Below are 19247 nucleotides of genomic sequence, written 5' to 3'. Positions count from 1 at the left end.
TTTTGCCCTAAACGGGACTTTAATTCAAATAACATGCCCACGCAGGGGCTAAACCAACAACAAACAAAACAAACAAACAGACAAAACAAACCCACGCAGGGGCTAACAGAAACAACATACCCACGCAGGGGTAAAATAAGGGAGATATACCCACGCAGGGGTAGAATACAGGAATAAATGTCCACGCAGGGACATGAGTAAAAGAGCTAACAAACAAAGGATTTAATAATCCTTCTTACTCTTACCCTTAATCAAGTCAACCATCTCCTTGAACATACCGCGGTTGTGTCGGTGATCATTTTGCAATTCCCGTCGCACGTCGTGTATCCCTTGCAGGATTTCTTGGACTTGCGGTGGCGACATCATTGGCACCGGCGGCGGTGGCTGATACTGCTGTGGCTGTGGAGGCTGCGGCTGCTGGTACCCTTGCGGTACGTACCCAAAAGCTGATTGTCCCGTAGCCCAGGGACCTCCAAATGTACTCTCCTGATTGAGAGGGTTGTAGCCTGAAGCTAACCAGTAGGGATCTCCCGTATAATCATAACCGGGAGGAAAAGTCGGCTCGAAAGGGTTGAACTGTGCTGCGCTAGCATACGCAGAGATGGGCTCTCCAAAGTTCTGCGGCGGTAGTGGCGCAATAGTCGCAGAAGTAACCTCTGAGACGGGATGCTGAGATTCTCCCATCTCTGACTCCTCGTGGAGCGGCGAGTAGCGGCCGCTACCTGAATGTCGAGGGGTGGCAATGCGAATCCCTCCTCGCGTAGACATACGCACGTTCCTCCTTGGCCTCTGAGGCGGAGGAGGCAAAACCGGTGGTGGTGGTGGCGACGGAGTGACCACATCGCGCCAGAAGGCCTCAGATGGGTCCTGCTGCTGAGGCTGCTGCTGAAGCTGCTGGTGCTGGGAGTGGTGCTGAGAGTGCACGGGAGAACCGTGGTAAGACTGGTGCATGGGGGAGTTATGGTAGCTGGGGGTATAGACCCAGTCGTGCTGCTTAAACCTCTCCTCGTAGCTGTCAACACCATTGAATGGTGATCCCCTGTATGGTGACCCATCCGATATCTCAATGGGATGGTTAGGCGTGCCGGACGGCGGCAGGGAAGGGTCAGTGTCCTCGTCGACCTCCATCTCGTTACCACCAGAGAAGTGGTCTTCAGGTCCTAGTGGGTTATGACCCACTGGTTCATCCAAGTAAGCATCAGGGTTGTATAGGCCCTGATAAGCTGGTGCTGGGTAGTGGTGAGGTGACTGGTGTTATGGAATGAAAGATCCATGGGAGTCGTGGGGCCCATTTTCAGAATGGGGCCTAAATGAGTGGGGTAGGGATGGCGAGGTACTCAATGATACCGAGTGCCTGGCTGGCTCGGCGAATGATCTCCAAAGATCATGGGCTGCAGTGTTGTGCGATGCTGATGGGGCTCGCCTGTGCGAAGGCCCTGCCTCGTGGTCATGTGATGTGGCGAATCCTCCTCGTCCTCGCATACGTGGCGGCATGATGAACCTGTCAAAAATCAAACAAGTTGCACAACAAAATATATAAGGCAAAGCTAATAATAAATAAAAATAAAACAAACGAAATTTGAACATTTCCTAAGTTCTTTGTCTAGACTCGAAAATCGAGTAATGTGCAATTGTGTAACTGAGATCAAACACAAAAGGCTAGTGTTTAATTCACTCAGCGTTGGCTCTGATACCAACCAGTCACACCCCGATCTCCACGTGTCACCGGTGGGCCCGGTGTGGGGTACAGTGACGTGGTTGGCATCGTCATAGACAAACAACACAATATAATAATGCACAGCGGAAGCAGAAATAGATTCATTTCAACTTTAATTAAAATGTAATAATAAACATCATAATTAGTTGAAACGGATCCACATGCGGATCAAATAAAATAAGATAAATTGTTCAACAGTTTATTTGTCGTCCGAGCTTGCGAGACTATAGTGGACGCTCTTAGGAAACAACCAGCCTAGTTCGTTTAGTACCTGTACTTAACCTTTTGGGAAAAATACGTCAGTTTACACAGGTAAATACAAATCAACTGACTCATTTTGAAAATGATTGAAAATTGATTTAAATGCACAAGGCATAAATATTTTTATTAACTTGGGATAATTATGCAATATAAACTTGTGAACGAATTACATGTACTCGTACTTTTGGTGGCCCAGGATCTGCTGTCCGGGCTAAAGATTAAATGACACACCACATTAAAGAGTTATACACGCCGGGTGTACGCCTACACCCCGTGCTCTGGTCGTGGCCATCTCGTAAGATAATGCCAAGGATATCCGGGACACGGTCAATAACCCCCCAAAGCCTAAAGTAAGACAAGACTGTTTAAACGAGTCGCACAAACTATTCAAGACTGTACACCCCTAGGGCGCAGGATTTGTGCGCTCGATCAAGCGGTATTCTATATACCGTACCCCAAGCCCGTATAGGGAAAATAAGTCAAAATGTATTTACCTGAGCAAGTATGAATCACAATTGGTAAGTGTAGATAGCTTTTACTGGGCCTCCTAATCTGGAACAAAGGTTTATAATAACCTATTAGATTCCTAACGGGTCTTTTATTTAAGCCTTAGCTTTGACCGGTTAGTTTTTAAGGACGATACGGTACAAGCGCACGATTAAGCGAAAGACCGGATAGAATGTGATTTAGACCCGACAAGTTTGAATACTTGTATAATATGGGTATACTAAATACATTCTGGATTTTGAGATAAAAATGATAACGTTTGACCCGTTTCGGTCAATTTACGCAAACTAGTTACGTAAACCGAACCGAACGCTAAAAGGGCGTTACGGGTAGCCAAAAGAGTCAAATGCAAGTTCCCTGAGATAATATGCTTTAAATATGATATAATATCAGTAAGTTATGTTCTATTATGCCCCGAATAATTTTAAACTCAATTTATGCCTTAGAAGGGCATTTTGGTCATTTAAAAGATTATAAAAGAGTCAATTTGGAAATCTGAGTTACGGGTCTGATTTATACAGTAAATATACTTCATTTGATATATTATAACAGTAGAGTATGACCCGTATACAAAACTTATCATTTGAAAATCAAACTATGCACCGTAGGGGTATTTTAGTAATTTCACAAGGGCTAAAACTGCCAAAACTGGAAATCTGAGTTCAAACATTTATACTTACTGTTATTATATGAAAATATACTAATTACATCAGTAGGTATGAGTCTCATATGTTTAAAATGAGTATAACGCCTACTATACGCTAGAAACGCTTAAAAATGCGATTTAGAGCCGTTTCCGGGTTTTTAAAAGAAAGCTGAGATTTTTATATTTCCAGAATGCTCAAAATAATTTATTTAACATATAAAATCAGTAGAAAAAGATTTGGGGTCAAAAGAATGTATAAAACTCATTTTATGGCTTAAACGGTCAAAACCGGCATTAGCCGAATCGACTTAGCGACGTATGATCCGATCAGCCAAAAATTAAATAAAAAGTCATCAAAAATCCCAAAATAATATATAACATCAGTGGGTAAAAAGTTTTATATCAAAACGTGGCCTGAAATAGGTTATACGCTAAATGCGCCGTTTATGTAACTTTAAGATATAGTTTTACGATATCGGCCATAACTCAAAATCTGGACCACTAACTGATCTCAAATTTTCGGTGCAAGTTTATATATTAGAAATAAAGATTTCTACTCTTTCACTTTTCCAAAAATCACGTTTTATATCAAAAAGGGCAAAATAGTCAACTTTAAGCATAAATCGGAAACATGCAAATGAATCGGCTAAGTATAGACTCAAGCATCAAAAATTCCAGAAAGTTTAACCAAAATAAAAGTGGTTCAAAATATGCTCTAATACAGATCTCAAACATGCATGTACGGATCCGAATCGATAGTCTACGAAAAAGTCGTTTTATAAGACTTTCGGTTCCAATCCGGGTTTATACTAAAGATTGTCGAGTTGATCATGGTAAAACATATTCTTATATTCATTATGAAGATATTTTTGATGACCAAAGTGATTGCATGTCATCTACATTACCATTTACGCTATATTTCGCAAAAACCATTTCTGTTGACTTTTTAAGAACATATTTGACTCGACAATTAGCATGCATAAAGTGGAAATCAGAGAATACCCTTTTGAGGGTTTGTTTCCCACATAAATACCAACATATCAGTGGTTTCAATTTGAGAAATGACAGAGTAAAACTCGTTTAATCGAAAAGTCAAAGTATAAGAACAACGGTTTGACTTTTAACTAATAATCAAAGAAAGAACGAATTATAGGATGATATAGAGGCTTACAAAGGTCCTAATGAAGCTTAGTTAACACTAGGAGGCTGCCTTGTCGTTCAGAATTGCTCCAGGAGTGCCTTGAGAGTTCTTGAAGGTTTGGTGTTCCTTGATCACAATGCAAATGCCAAAGAAATGAGCCTTTTGATCAATTTATGGAGGAATTCAGAGGTTGGGGATAGCTTACTGTTGTCCTAGGCATGCAAGGGAGTTTATTGGTGCAAAAGGAGGTGATATGAGCTGTTTACCACTTCAAATTCGGACCCCAAATAGCAATATTCGCGAAACTCTGCATCTGATAGTGTCACGCGGCCCGCTTGGGTCTGTCCAGGCGGGTCGCCTGGCCTCTGCTGCTGTCAAACTTTGTTACATATTGACAGCTTTGGTCCCTGTCTTCGCAAACAAGGTTTCGGCTACTTATCCTGACTCGTAAACCCCCAAACTTGGTTTTTAAGAACCTTGGGACATTTACCAACATGGTAATGTCCTCGGATAACTTTGCGCTCAACCGAAAAGCCATGAAATTCGACGTTGACGCTTTTAGTCCTTCAAGTACGGTTTTGGCCATAACTTTCTCATACGTTAACGAAACTTTACGAAATTTTTACCACATATTCTAGTGAGTATATTTTAGCATTACAATGCTTCGGGTCTGCCAAAAGTTCACTCAGAGGTATAAATTCAACATGTTGACACTTTTGGCCCCTGTAGTTTGCAATTCCTCACTTTTGTGCAATTTCCGCGTCGTATGATCCATGAACCATCCGTTTAAGGTTATAAACATTATGTAGGGTTATCATAGAGTCTATTTATCCATTGTTGACACTTTGGACCCTTACGTTCCATAGTTTTCACCGTTTGTCAACTTTAGTCCCTCTAAAGTATGTTTTCACATACCGGAACCTTATGACACGTGTCAAGACATTATTGGACGAAATTTTTTCGAGGTGTTACAAAATAAATATAAGAAAATGAGTGGGTTTTATATATTTATTTGTGGGTTTGAGTTCTATGTTGGAAGAGCTTTGCAACGAACTAAACCACATCCAAAATGGAACTAAGATGAGTGAGATATCGATGCTCAAAGTTTGGTGTTTGAAACTTGAATGCTAAAAAAGTGGGAAAGTGGTACCTTGTCCCACATAGGAGAGATGAAACTTAAAAGGGTATTTAAGTGGGAACTCTCCATCCTTATTGTTTCATGGAGGCACACACTAAGTGTACTCGCGAAGAGTGCAGAGCACCCTAACTCGCACTCTCACTCGCACACGCGCGTGGCATGGGCGATGAGGCGCAATGTGGCGCTTTGATGGCGCACTTTGCACTTGAGAGCCGCATCGCCGTGAGCCGCTTGAGAGCCGCCTTTGTATTTTTGACCGCCTGCGTGTGGTGGAGCACAAGGGTGTAAGGACCAGGTGGTTGGTGACGTGTCATGCAGGCGCATAGGTACGAGGCGCATGACTCTAGTGGGTCTGCGCGCAGTGGCGCATGACATGGTTAGTAGGCGCGCGGTTGCGCGCATGGAGCATGGGCACTGATGTGACGTGCGCGATGCACCAGAGTGAGCCAATACGGCGCGACTGTGTGGCGTGCTCGTATAGGCTCACAGGTGACGTGGCGCACGCGCATGGAACTGAGCCAGGGTAGCGCACGCGCACATAGAAGTGGGCCAAAATGGCGCACGCGCGCACCAGAGTGTCTTGTGCGCGCACGCGCGTAGGGGCTTCCAGCAGTTAATGCCAGTGCAGTTACATTTCAACATTTTAAACTGACGAGTCAATGCTTTTGACTGAGAATTAAATGACGAATTAAAGTGCATTGAAGATGTTTAATGCATTTTAATTCTCCTACTTAATTCGTTTTTCAGTTTCAACATGGACCTGCAGTATAAATAGGAGTATCCTGCTGCAGATCAATACACCGAATTACACAGCTCTTACAAACTTCTCCACTGCTGAATTCTTATCTTCTTCTTCAAGCATTCAAGGTATACCTTCGGGTTGGAGTGAAGACCGACAGTACGACTGCTTTAGGCTGTTGTATCCTGAAAACAAACGTGTTCTCTTGGGAGACACGAAATTTGTTTTAAGGGAATCGTGTCTAACACGATCCTCAGCCAAGATTTGTTTTTGTTTGCAAATTCTATTCTTGTTTTTCCTTTATTTCAGTTGTATTTGTGTTACATTTCAGTTTCATTCTGTTCTGTATTTGTAATTCAAGTTAATAAAATTTTGTATTTAATTTTACACGAATGGACTCCTACACCCACCTCACCATTGCCTGCTGTCGTTTACCCACCATCTTCAGTTGAAAAAACGGCCAGCCCTCCATGTCAGGGTTGTTTTTGCAGCGACTGTTTTTTTAGGCCCCACCTGTAAGTATGTGAGAGGAGGGGGGTTAAAAAAGTAAATAGGAGGGGTGTAGAAAGTAGCACCCTTTTTTTAAGAGATAGGATTTGGAACTTTGGGTTGGATATTAATGTATTAGGCTTGTGGACCTATAGTAGGTTTAATGCACATCAGTGATTGGGTTGGATTTTGATAGACAAGTGCGATACCAAAAATATTATATTCAATGCATATGGGTTCATACTTTTTTTGAAGGTACTGACACATTAGCATCTATCGTTTAGTCGTTTATTTTTTAGGGTTTTGTTAATTTAAATAAAAAAAACAATGATTGAAAAATGATAACATGGGCTATATCCCACAACATACAAGTTAACAATGAAGTTTCCTGTGCGGTTGGCGTTGACATGGCGCTTACGTGGTGCGATAATTACGATCTTAGCGGCTTTATCCCACACCATTTGATCTTAGGATAATTAAACAATGAAAAACAATAAGCTAAAGATTATAAATATTGTCCCAACGTAATGACTGTTGTGGTGAAAAAATATATATAATAGGCCATGCATAGGGTTGTTTATCAATTGAACTGAAAGTTTGAGCACAAACTCGGTTTTATAAATAACACACATATTTAAAACTAGCGGTCTATATATAAAATGAATTATAATACATGTACAGAAAATAGTTATATCATTACTGATTAATAATTTAGCTGAATTCAAATCGGTTAAATCATTCACGATGCGACCTTTAGTTTTAGATATAATGCCGAAACGAGTAGGCTACTAGGCTTAAAGCTCAATCTCTTTTGATTTAAACAAGAAGACTTTAAATGAGATCTAGCTTAAATCTACTTGGTAAATTTTGGATTAATTAGAATAGAGCCACATAACTATTGTCCGTCAAAATATATTCTTGATCTAAGTCTTCAAAACTTGTAATTAGGTCTTATTGTTGGCGGGAACCGATACTTCGTCTGGAACTATGGAATGGTCTTTGTCGCTTTTGCTAAACCACCCACAAGTTCTACAAAAGGCGCAAAATGAGATCGATAAAAAAACAGGAAAAGTTCGTCTTGTTGACGAATCGGATATGGTTGACCTACCTTACCTTCGTTGCATTATAAACGAGTCATTTCGACTATACCCCACGGTTCCTTTACTACTTCCTCACGAGTCATCACAAGATTGTATTATTGAGGGTTACAACATCCCGCGTGGGACCATGCTTCTTGTTAATCAATGGGCCATACATCATGACCCCAAGTTGTGGACTGAACCTGAAAGGTTCAATCCTGAAAGATTTAAAGGGTTAGAAGGGACAAGAGATGGGTTTAAGATGATGCCTTTTGGATCTGGAAGAAGGGGTTGTCCAGGGGAAGGGTTAGCTGTTCGTATGCTTGGATCAACACTAGGAGTGCTAATCCAATGTTTTAATTGGGAACCATTAAGTGATAACACAATTGATATGATGGAAGGTCTCGGAGTAACCATGCCCAAGGCCGAACAGTTGGTTGCCAAGTGCAAACCACGACTAGAGATGCAAGATGTACTTGCACAGCTTTGAATCCTTCTGGTGCCTTATCTTTTTTTTATTTGAATACGTATAGAGTGCATGTTATGATTTGGATTCTTGTTATGTAGACATTGTTTTATATGACAGAAAAGTGTGAACCTACAACAACATTACTTATATTATTTGTGTCTTTTAAGATCACCATACTTAATAATGTATGTATTTGTATTATTTATAGATATTATTGATATCCTTCGTATTTTAGAAATTGGTTGTAAAATCCCCCACAAAAAATAGGAGACGAGGATAATTTATATTGAATGAGAATGGTGAAAGGATCAAGGTTCCTGTTTACGTAACTTGTGCATACCACCATCAAACATGGTATCATGAGTCCAGTAAAGCCCTACACTCTTAATCATCTTCTGCCTATCCTTCGATCCCCACCTTTTCCTCCCTACCAATATTTCTTTTTTCTTATTTTCCACTTATCTATCTCCCATGGATACTAAGATTCACCCAACCACAACTGTTAACAACATAAAAGTCTCATCCCAGTCACGTTGGAAATGGAATCCGGTCAATACACATCATGGTGGCAACTATTTAAGATTCATTGTCGAGCCTATCTTGTGATAGACCATCTCGCTCCTAAGCCTGTTTCCGCATCCGGGTCCTCCAAAGACACTGATAAAAACAAACAATCGAAACAAGACGACTCTTGCGATCAGTTGGACGCTATTGTGCTTAAGTGGATCTATGGCACGATCTCCAACGATCTTCTGCATACCATTCTTAAACCGAACACAACAGCTCACGATGCCTGGACGACACTCGAAGGCATCTTCCAAGATAACAAGACGTCAAGGGCAATCCATCTCTTACACAAGTTTTCGAACACTCATTTGGACGGATTTCCTAATGTTTCTACCTATTGCCAACAACTTAAAGTCCTAGCCAATCAACTCGCCAACGACGGGTCATCGGTAGATAATGATCGTTTGGTTTTACAACTTATTTCAAGTTTAAACGAGCAATACGAAGGCATTGCTACGATTCTCCAAAACAGAACAGAAATATCACTGTTGGTATTAGTAGAAGAAGAACTAGTAGAAACTTTTGATCCTTGGAAGACTGATGATGTCTTCTTTTGAGTATTATCTGTGTTCTTCTGGTATGGGGGTGGAATAGGAGGCAATGATGCACTAGTTTGAGATGAGTTAACTGCCGACATGGCACTTGAAGTGGATTTTCCCTGAGAAGCCATAGAAGTGATGATACTGAACAAAAAATAAAAAGAAAATTTTTTTTCTTAAAGTGTAAGCACTACTTGCCCCACGGTGGGCGCCTAACTGTTTTAGTAAAAAATCAAACAAAGGATAATGTAACCAAATCTGATTTTATGAGGTAGTGTACTTTGAATAATTAACAAATGTATGGTCGTATATGGAATATAGGAAATGATGAACAATGAAAAATATGAATGCTTGATGAATGTAATGATGAACATAGAGATTTATACGAGGAAAAGCCCTTGATCACTAGTAGATCGCCGGTATAAAATCCTTGGATAGTGAAAACTATCACTATCAACTATATTGAACAACAAAGATTACAACTTCGGATGATATTGAGCTTGTTACAATTGAGTTCTAGTGTTAGTGTTTGAGAGCATTTTCGAGAATAGCAAAAATGTGCAAGTGTCTTGTGTCTAATCAAGCTCAATATCTCTCATATACATTCTAAATTAGCAAGTTAACTAACTAAGCGAAAAAGAAGGAAGTTTTCACGTTCGACCCCATAACGGCTACATGTTCTTCAGCTCGTGCGAATTAGAGAGTCTATTCCCCGATATTCCAGCATTAACTGAGTTCAAGTCGTTATACACCTGCGATTACCAGTTCAAAACAAGGATACAATTGTTAGTTGAAATGTACAATAAATAAGGATCCGTGATCCTCAGACTTCCTGGACCATCTATTAAGGATTAGTGATCCATGCCAATCTAAGGATATGTGATCCATAGTTATAAAAATTAACCCCTAACAGTAATGGCGTTGGTAGTTATTGTGGATGTTGATGAAATAATAATGTGTTATAATAAAAATTATAATGACCATTTTACCCCAGAGGAAAATTGTAGGTCCCTTTTGTCGGAGGATGACGAACCTCAAACCTTGTTATACTAACCCACTAGCGAGTGCGGAATCCAAGCTAGCGAGCAAACCGGGATTAAGCAAGTACAAACACAAACACACACGGGTTCACCGATTAACACAACTTGTATTAATGCAAATGAAGGTTTCGGTTACAAGCACAATGTTTACAAATCTAACATGTAAACTCTCAAAGTGTGTGTGTGAGTTCCGGACAGAATGCTCTCAAGAAGACTCTCTATCTCTCGGGTGTGAACTCACAGAACTGAACTAACACATACACTGCATGGGTATTTATACCCAGCCCATGATGTCTGGTCCGAAAGATCCAATAGATGGTCCGAAGGATCATCTATCGATGACAAGGTAATCGAAGGATCAGCATGGACCTCGAAAGATCACCTTTCGAGGTCTATCATTCGAACCCTATCTTTCGATGCCATCGAAGGATCTACAATATCCTTCGATTGGCTATCCTTCGACACAGGACATCATCTTTCAATATATACCAACTGTTGTCCAAGTCAAACCGGAGGATGGTTGACTTGGTCAACTTACAACACTAAACAGGACATCGTTTACATCGTGACCGAATACAGACCGAATACAGACAAAGTACAGACACAAGTGCACCAACAAACTCCCCCTTGGCTGTAGCTTTGTCTTTATCTTCTATAGTTGTAGACTCGTCTCGATGTCCTTTCAAGTCTTCAAAGTCGGAGGATCTTCAAAGTCTTCACGTCTTGAAAGCAGAAAGTGTATCAACAAACTACCCGTATCATGTAGGAAGTGTGTTGACAAACTCCCCCTTAACATAAGCTCCCCCTTGAGTTATGCTCGTGAATGGACTTTATCTTTATGAAGTGAGATCCTTGTGGTGTTGATGATGGCCAGCGGCAACTCGATCATCTTCATCTTTTGAGCGCCTTCTCGTCGTGTCTTCATTCCAAAGCTTGTCATCGACCATGTTCTCCTAGCCTTTAGAATCTGCACATGCAAGAAATCTAAACGCGTAATGAGAACAACTGCTTGGAATATAGTATAAACAAATGACACACGAATGACCATGTCATAATCAAACACCGTCCGACAGTTTGAAAGTTTAATAAATTTGTCAATTTTAGTTTCTCACTTTCAAAACTTGCAAATTTCGACCGTTTATGAAGATTTAGTCAGTTCGGTTTTCAGTCAGGTTTCAGGTAACGAAGACTCGAGCTCCAACATCGTACGATCGAAAATAAAGTAGGAAGAAAATCTTTTTGGCTTTTATAAAGTTTATATTAAAACACGCCTAAAATCTTTTTGGTATTTTTGAAAGTAAAAAACAACAATTTAAAATCCTTTGAGTGTTATCAAACGACATCACCGCTAATGTCGTGCTGATATGCACCAAACGACGAAACTGTTTTAAAAGAAAACAATAAAAGTTAAGCAGTAAATAAATAAATATATACAAACATTCTTTTTGCGAGTTTCGAGGGTAAGAGAATCATATCAGTGTACGGTCATGCCAAAACACTCTTGTTGTTCAGTTAGTTAACATTAAGATAAGCATCCTATAACAATTTTCGGTATTGTTGTCCACTTAAGCTCAACTTATCAGATGTAATCATGTTTAGAGGATACGTTAAGATATGATTTATACTTACCGACCGGTGTTCATCCACATCACGACACATTCCCGTATCAAGGTATGCACGAGAGTTCATCTTACCGGTGAGTATACCGATTATCATCTGTTTGACCGTATAAGCTGTGAGATACTCACTTATTTTGAATTGAAAACAAGCCCTATGTGATAAAATCACTTATTGATGAGGAACTTGATTTTCATATGCATGAGGGCACAGGTGCAAGTCCGTGAACAGGTCAGTACTTCCGTACAGCAGAGAGACGAACTTGACACCCGGATAAATGTGATATTTTATCACTTATTTGATTTGGACATGTGATTGTTTATCACTTATTGAGGTCGAATGTAGTATGCAATATGTACACGTATGTATAGTATCATGGAAGATCTAGACTTGCGTCCCCGTTATTTTTCGGTAAAAGATACAGCCATGATACCCAGATGATAAGCAGCATAAAGACCGAATATCTCAGAACCTCGGCAATCTATCAAACGAAATTTCGGTACTAAGACCATATGCCAATGAATGGTTCCCACCTGGTCTTCAGTCGATTAAGATTTATATCACCCTGCACACTTTAAAATGATTGTGAGCCTACCGATACATCTTATATAGAGCTGCTTATCATTTTTCATTTAAGGTTTAAAGAGGTTTGGATAGACCACTGATGTACTATCATTTTCTCTTTTGCTCGCCAGGAAACTCATTTTTGTTTTTCTATTGTTTTTGTGTTTTTGAAATTTTTCGATGTTTTTGGATTTTCAGATTTTTGGATTTACTCCCCCTAAAATCAATAAACTAAGATAAATTTAAAACACACAAAGATATTTACAAAAATGATTTTCCGATGTTGGTTTTACTCTTGCTTGACCTTAATGCCATTTACCAATAATAAGAAGTCAAATCTAGATTTGTCAAAAGCTTTGGTAAATAAGTCGGCACGTTGGTCATCGGTGTGGACCTTAACAACATCGATTAGCCTTTTCTCAAAGCAATCACGTATGAAGTGATATTTGATTTCGATGTGTTTGGTTTTTGAGTGCTGCACAGGATTTCTAGTGATATCTAAAGCAGCAGAATTATCAACGTAAATAGGAGTAGTTAGGAATTCAAAACCGTAGTCCCGCATTTGTTGTTGGATCCAAAGAACTTGGGAGCAACAACTTGAGGCAGCAATGTATTCAGCTTCGCATGTTGATGTAGCGACACACGTCTGCTTCTTGCACTGCCATGTGACTAGGCGATTTCCTAAGAACTGACATCCAGCCGTTGTGGATTTACCGTCGATTTTGCATCCGCCAAAATCAGAATCACTGAAAGCTACCAATTCAAAGTTATTATCCCTAGGGTACCACAGACCGGTGTCTGGGTACGCCTTCAAATAACGAAAAATCCTTTTAACAGCAGCAAGATGTGAGGCCTTCGGGTTAACTTGATATCTAGCAAGCAGGCACGTTGGGTACATTATGTCTGGCCTTGATGCTGTGAGGTACATGAGAGATCCGATCATGGCGCGATAGTTAGAAGGGCTAACAGCTTCTCCCTTCAAGTCAGGAGTAATTCCGTGATTTGTTGGCAATGGGGTACCAATGGGCGTTGCATCAGACATCTGGAACCGGCTCAAGATGTCACCAACATATTTAGTCTGATGGATGAATATCCCAGACTCTGTTTGTTGAACTTGTAGGCCCAAGAAGAAAGTCATTTCCCCCATAGCACTCATCTCGAATTTATCCTGCATAATGCGCTCGAATTCCCTACACAAGACATCATTAGTAGAACCAAAAATAATGTCATCAACGTATACCTGTACCAGAAGAAGATCTCCATCTTGTTCTTTGATGAAAAGAGTACAGTCGATAAGACCTCTACGAAAACCGTTCTCCAGCAGATAGTGAGATAAGGTTGCATACCAAGCTCGCGGTGCTTGATGTAGACCATACAGAGCTTTGTTGAGCAACCAAACCCGATCGGGATGGATAGGATCTTCAAAACCTGGAGGCTGTTCGACATATACCTCTTCTTCAACCACGCCATGTAAGAATGCACTTTTCACGTCCATCTGATAAACCTTGAATCCTTTGAAAGACGCATAGGCTAGAAAGATTCGAATTGCTTCGAGACGTGCAACTGGTGCATATACTTCGTTGTAGTCGATCCCTTCAATCTGACGAAAACCTTGAACGACTAAACGTGCTTTGTTTCGGATAACAACTCCACGGTCATCCTTTTTGCATTTGAAAACCCAACGGGTACCAATCTTCTTGTATCCAGCAGGTTTCTCTACGAGTTTCCAGACACCCAGCTTCTGGAATTGTTGCAGCTCTTCCTGCATTGCTTCAACCCAAGCATTATCTTTCAAGGCTTCTTTCCATGTTCTTGGTTCTTCCTGTGAGACATAACACGCGAAGGACCAGTCGTTTTGTTGCCCGGATTCTCGAATAGCTGCATACAAGCCTGCATTGTTGTTGTTTCGCAACATGTTTCTTGTTTGAACGCCACTTTGCACATTTCCAATGATGTTTTGTTGAGGATGGGTATTATGAATCCTTGTTTCTGGATTATCTGGAACAGGAACATTTATACCCAGGTTGTTGATGTTAAGATCAACAACCAATTCAAGGCCCGGAATTGACGAAGAGGATGATGCAGTAGCCTCAGCTGTTCTATGTGTATCCACTGGAGGAGTACCCTCTGAAGTACCATGAACTGCTGTTGTAGGAGCTTCCTGATCTGCATCTAGAAATTCATCATCCTCTGAAGATTCGTTCAATTCGTTTGCATCATGAAAATCCTCATTGTTGAGAGTATTGTTGTTCACCGAAGAAGATGGTTCTTGATTCACAAGAATTGGACGAACCACCGGTGAAACTGTTGCATTGTCACTCTCGAAAAACATCCTAGCCGCAGCATTTTCTTCAACGGCTTCAACATTGATCGAATTGAAGAAGTCATCATACTCAAACATCCAAGGTTGACCCGGATTTTTGACTGGCAAGGTGTGCCTTTGTACTCTGACCTCAGACCATTCCTCGACCCTTTTAGTCTCTAGATTCCAGACTCGTAAGTTAGGGGTGGCATACCCAAGAAAGTATCCATCAATTGCTCTTGCCCCAAACTTTCCATTAGGATCGAGGATTGTGCAAGGAGCTCCAAACGGTTCGAGATAAGACAAATCTGGTTTCCGTTTTTGAAGAAGCTCAAAGCAGGTCTTGTTGTGCCTTTTGACTGTAAGGACTCTGTTCAATGTGTAACATGCAGAGGCCACAGCTTCAGTCCAGAATGGAATGGGCAACTGTGACTCTACCAACATTGTCCTAGCAGTCTCGATCAATGTGCGGTTCTTACGTTCAGCGACACCATTCTGTTGAGGAGTATACGCTGCACTAAACTCATGAAGAATACCTTTTGAAGTGCAGAACTCCGTCATGGAATGATTTTTAAATTCAGTACCATTATCGCTACGTATCCGCCTAACCTTCAACTTATACAAATTCTCAATCTGAATGATCAAGTTTTTGATAATACCAAAGGTTTCACTCTTGTGTGCCATGAACGCAACCCAAGAAAATCTTGAATAATCATCAGTAACCACGAGGCAGTATTGATCACCCCGAATACTCTTGTGCTTGACAGGACCGAACAAATCCATGTGCAAGCGTTCAAGAGGAACTGCCACCGTGTTGATCTTCTTTGTAGGATGCTTCTTCTTCGTTTGCTTTCCTTTCTGGCACGAAACACAGACGTCTTGAAGATGGAAATTTTTGAGGGGAACACCATTCACCAATTCATTTAAAACCAAATGATTCATTTTTCTTAGGTGAATGTGACCCATTCGTCTGTGCCAAGAGATAGTGTCTTTTTCTGTGGCTTTGGAAACGAAACAAGTTGCTTGTGCAGACGTAGTAATAGCCTGGCTCATGTCAAGGACGTACAAATCATTTATCCTTGGAGCCGACAAGAGAATCCATTCTTTTGGAATTTTGAAGCCGGGTTTCAGCACATAACATCCATTAGCATCAAAGTGTACTGAGAACTGCTTGTCACAGATTTGAGAAACACTAAGAAGATTGTGATCAAGTTGTTGCACAAAATTGATCTTGTCAAAGCTGACAATCCCGTTAGATATCATTCCTTCACCCGTAATGTATCCACCTTTATCTCCAGCAAAAGCAACATAACCTCCTCTAATAGATTTAACGTCGTAGAGAAGCTTCATGTCGCCTGTCATGTGCCTGGATGCCCCACTATCAACAATCCAATGACTACTGATAGTTCCTCCTGAAGCACCCTGCACATGAACTCAAATGAATTAGTTGGAGATGGGGACCCAAGCCATTGTGGTCTTGGGTCTTCCATTTTCATCAATGACAATAACTTCTTGTCTTTGATGGTTGGTGAATTGTGATGATCCCCCTGATTCAGTAACCGATTTAGGTTTCCATGTCTATTTTGTTTTACCAGTGTCTTTCTTTAAAACTTTAACTTCTTGATTGTTTGAAGTTGTAGAATTGTCTGGTTTTACAGCAACAGATTGTTTTTGAACCACATCGATTTTAATTGCTTTTTCACTCTTCTTGACCTGTTGCCGTTTCTGTTTCTTTTCCCTTTCTTTTACAAGTCGGGGATCTTGTTTTGTGGAAACAGTTGGCTTACGGTCAGTTTTGCCACGGGGATCATCAACCTTTCCTTTTTGTTTATGAAGATATGGACAATTACGAATAATATGTCCAATGGTTCCACATTCAAAACATGATCTTCGTTCTACAAACCCCGAAGAATCATGTGATCGTCTAGCCGATGATGTTGAACTTTGTGAACCCGAGGTACTAGGTTTTGAACTGCTTGGTTCATTTCTTTTCTCGACAATAGCTTTCTTGACAAAATCTAAGTTAGATTGATTTTCAAACTTTTCAATTTTGTCCGTTCCCGTCGATTTCACAAAGTTAACCTTTTTCTTCTTCTTTTGGTTCGGCTTCTTGTCAGCTTGAGCCGGTGTTTTACCTTTGGGTTTGGTGTGATTTTGCTGTGTTGGCACGGTTGGTAATTTCTTGTTACCAAATTGTTTTCGAATCTCAGCCTTTGGAATAGGAGGACACTGTGTAACTGTAACACGTGGTCCTGTCTTTCCCAAAAACTTACTTGTCGAATTTTCAAAGACTTTGCAGATTAAGGATTGATTAACATTCTTAATGGGAAAATCTTTGTCTGAGTAAATTTTATCGTCACCAACTAGAGTGTACAGCAAATTCACACTCTCCGGCTCTTCTGCAGATGAGGACTCAATTGCAACAGTCTTAGCGGGTTGTACAGGGGGATCACATAGAATGTGATTCTCAAGAGGTATGTCCTCATTTTTGACTACCGCATCAGACTTTGCTGGGACAGTATCATCAGATTCATCATCAGACGAATCAGCATCCTCAATCACAACTGGAGGATCTTGATTCTGTTCAGCACTCACAAATGTATCTGCTGACACATCTGAATCTGAGGATACTTCCTTTTGGTATCCGAGTCCTGCAGCAAACTCCTTAACATCTAGAGGCACAGAAGGTTCAAAGAATACCCTGTCCTCTTCATCAGGCATGGCATCATAATTATGTCTCACTGGTGGTGGACACTTCTTGTACCCTATGCATGTGACATCTCTCTTTTCCTTCTGAACATCAATGATGTGATCTAACACATAGCTAGAGCTCAAATAACTGTCTAGCTTGAGTTGGATCGCATCACTTTCGGTTTTCACACAAGCCATTTCTTTTTGCATAATCTCAAGGCGAGATATATACAAATTAATATCAGTTTGTTTTCTTGAAACCATTTTAGTCAGTTTAGTTTTATCTTTCTTTAATGTTTCAATTACTGACTTAAATTCTTTTTCATGGTTTTCATAAAACATGTTGGCTTCTGTGCATTTAGAGAGATCCACAGTCAACTTCTGATTGTGGATGAATGTCACATCATATTTCTCTTGCAAAGCCTCATGCTTGCTTTGCAAGTCACACCAATCAGCACTCAAGGAACTATGTTTGTCTTGCAAGTCAAACAAACTAGCTTGTAAAGCATCATGTTTGGCTTGCAACTCAGACATGTTTCCTTCCAAGTCAGCACACCTAGCATGCAATCTATCACATTCATCACAGTTAATAGCAGTGGGTTCATCGACACATACCTGACTTGATGAACCGTCGACATTAGCCATAAAGGCTGAATGGAGAGAAGACGAAGAGTAAGCAGCCTGATCCACCAGAATAGATCTTCTTTGAGTTTCTGCTACAGCTTCCCCCAAGAGTTCATCAATGTCAATATCATCCGAAACATTAGATGTCTCACCCACATGATCATCACCAGAGTTGGATGATTCTTCATCAACACTCCTGCTGTATCCAGAGGAGTCTTCATCTTCAGACGATTCATCACCACTGGCAGAAGATTCTCCACCACTGGTGTGAACTAGCTTCTTCACAACCTGAGCAAAACATGCTGTTCCATCGGGAGCATCACCACCCAACTGGATTGACCAGTCACAACCTTCATCCACTTGAACTGCAAGTGCCCGGTTGGTTTGGTTGTTGACAGGTACCAATGTACGATCATTGTTTCTGTTTTGCTGGTTGCCTTGGTTTCTGAAGGGGTTTTGATTCCCGTGCTGGGCTGGCTTTGTGCATTCCCGTTTAAAGTGACCCCGTTCACCACAGTTGAAGCACTTAACAGCTTGTTTATCGAACCCATACTTGGTGTCTCGTTTACTTTCCAAGCTGGTTCTTCCAGTACTTTCCATCCAATCCTTTGCTCTTCTCACAGCACTCGCAAAGGCCCACTTGATGTCCATCAAGTCCATCTCCTCTTTATCAATCTGCCTGTAGTCTTCTTGTGTCAGATTAATGTTGCCAATCTGACCTTCTATTAATCCACAGTACGCGCTCACTACAGTGTTAAGCAGCTCCATGTGTTCCTTAGCTACTTCTACACTGATTTTAGAGAAGCTTGACGTGTCGAGCTGTACGGTACCTGACTTTGACTGTTGACCAACAGATGATGTTCCTCCATAACATGCACGTTGTTGTTGAGCAGGAGGAGGAGGAGGTGGTTCTATTGGATTTCCATACATGTCTGTGGTGGGAGGTGGCTTAACAGGAACTTGCACCGGATTGCCATACATATCAGTGGTTGTGACAAACGCTGTTTGCAAAGGAGCATGTGGACCTGTTCTTGTAGACGAAGTATTGGAAGTTCCACAATACATTTCAGGATTTTGTGGCAATGGAACTCTCTTCGCCTTTAAGGTTTCCTCCTGA

The 19247-nt window shown here is 40.8% G+C and overlaps 2 protein-coding genes across 2 annotated transcripts in view; both read left to right on the top strand.

Annotated features, from left to right (window-relative positions):
- Window positions 1-8357, top strand: part of LOC110934494 (cytochrome P450 81Q32) — a 30168-nt gene extending 21811 nt beyond the window's left edge. The window contains exon 2 of the mRNA XM_022177499.2: window positions 7587-8357. Within this exon, the coding sequence (XP_022033191.1) occupies window positions 7587-8207 (621 nt within the window). The 3' untranslated portion in view covers window positions 8208-8357. The remainder of the gene's footprint in view (window positions 1-7586) is intronic.
- Window positions 8358-8725: 368 nt separating this feature from the next.
- Window positions 8726-9310, top strand: LOC110933141. Its single transcript, XM_022176378.1, has one exon. It carries the CDS (start codon window positions 8726-8728, stop codon window positions 9308-9310), a length of 585 nt encoding a protein of 194 aa, XP_022032070.1.
- The last annotated feature ends 9937 nt before the right edge of the window (window positions 9311-19247 follow it).

The sequence above is a fragment of the Helianthus annuus genome, chromosome 4 (genome assembly GCF_002127325.2).
Source record: "Helianthus annuus cultivar XRQ/B chromosome 4, HanXRQr2.0-SUNRISE, whole genome shotgun sequence".
Taxonomy (NCBI): domain Eukaryota; kingdom Viridiplantae; phylum Streptophyta; class Magnoliopsida; order Asterales; family Asteraceae; genus Helianthus; species Helianthus annuus.
This window is presented reverse-complemented; position numbering and strand designations above follow the sequence as displayed.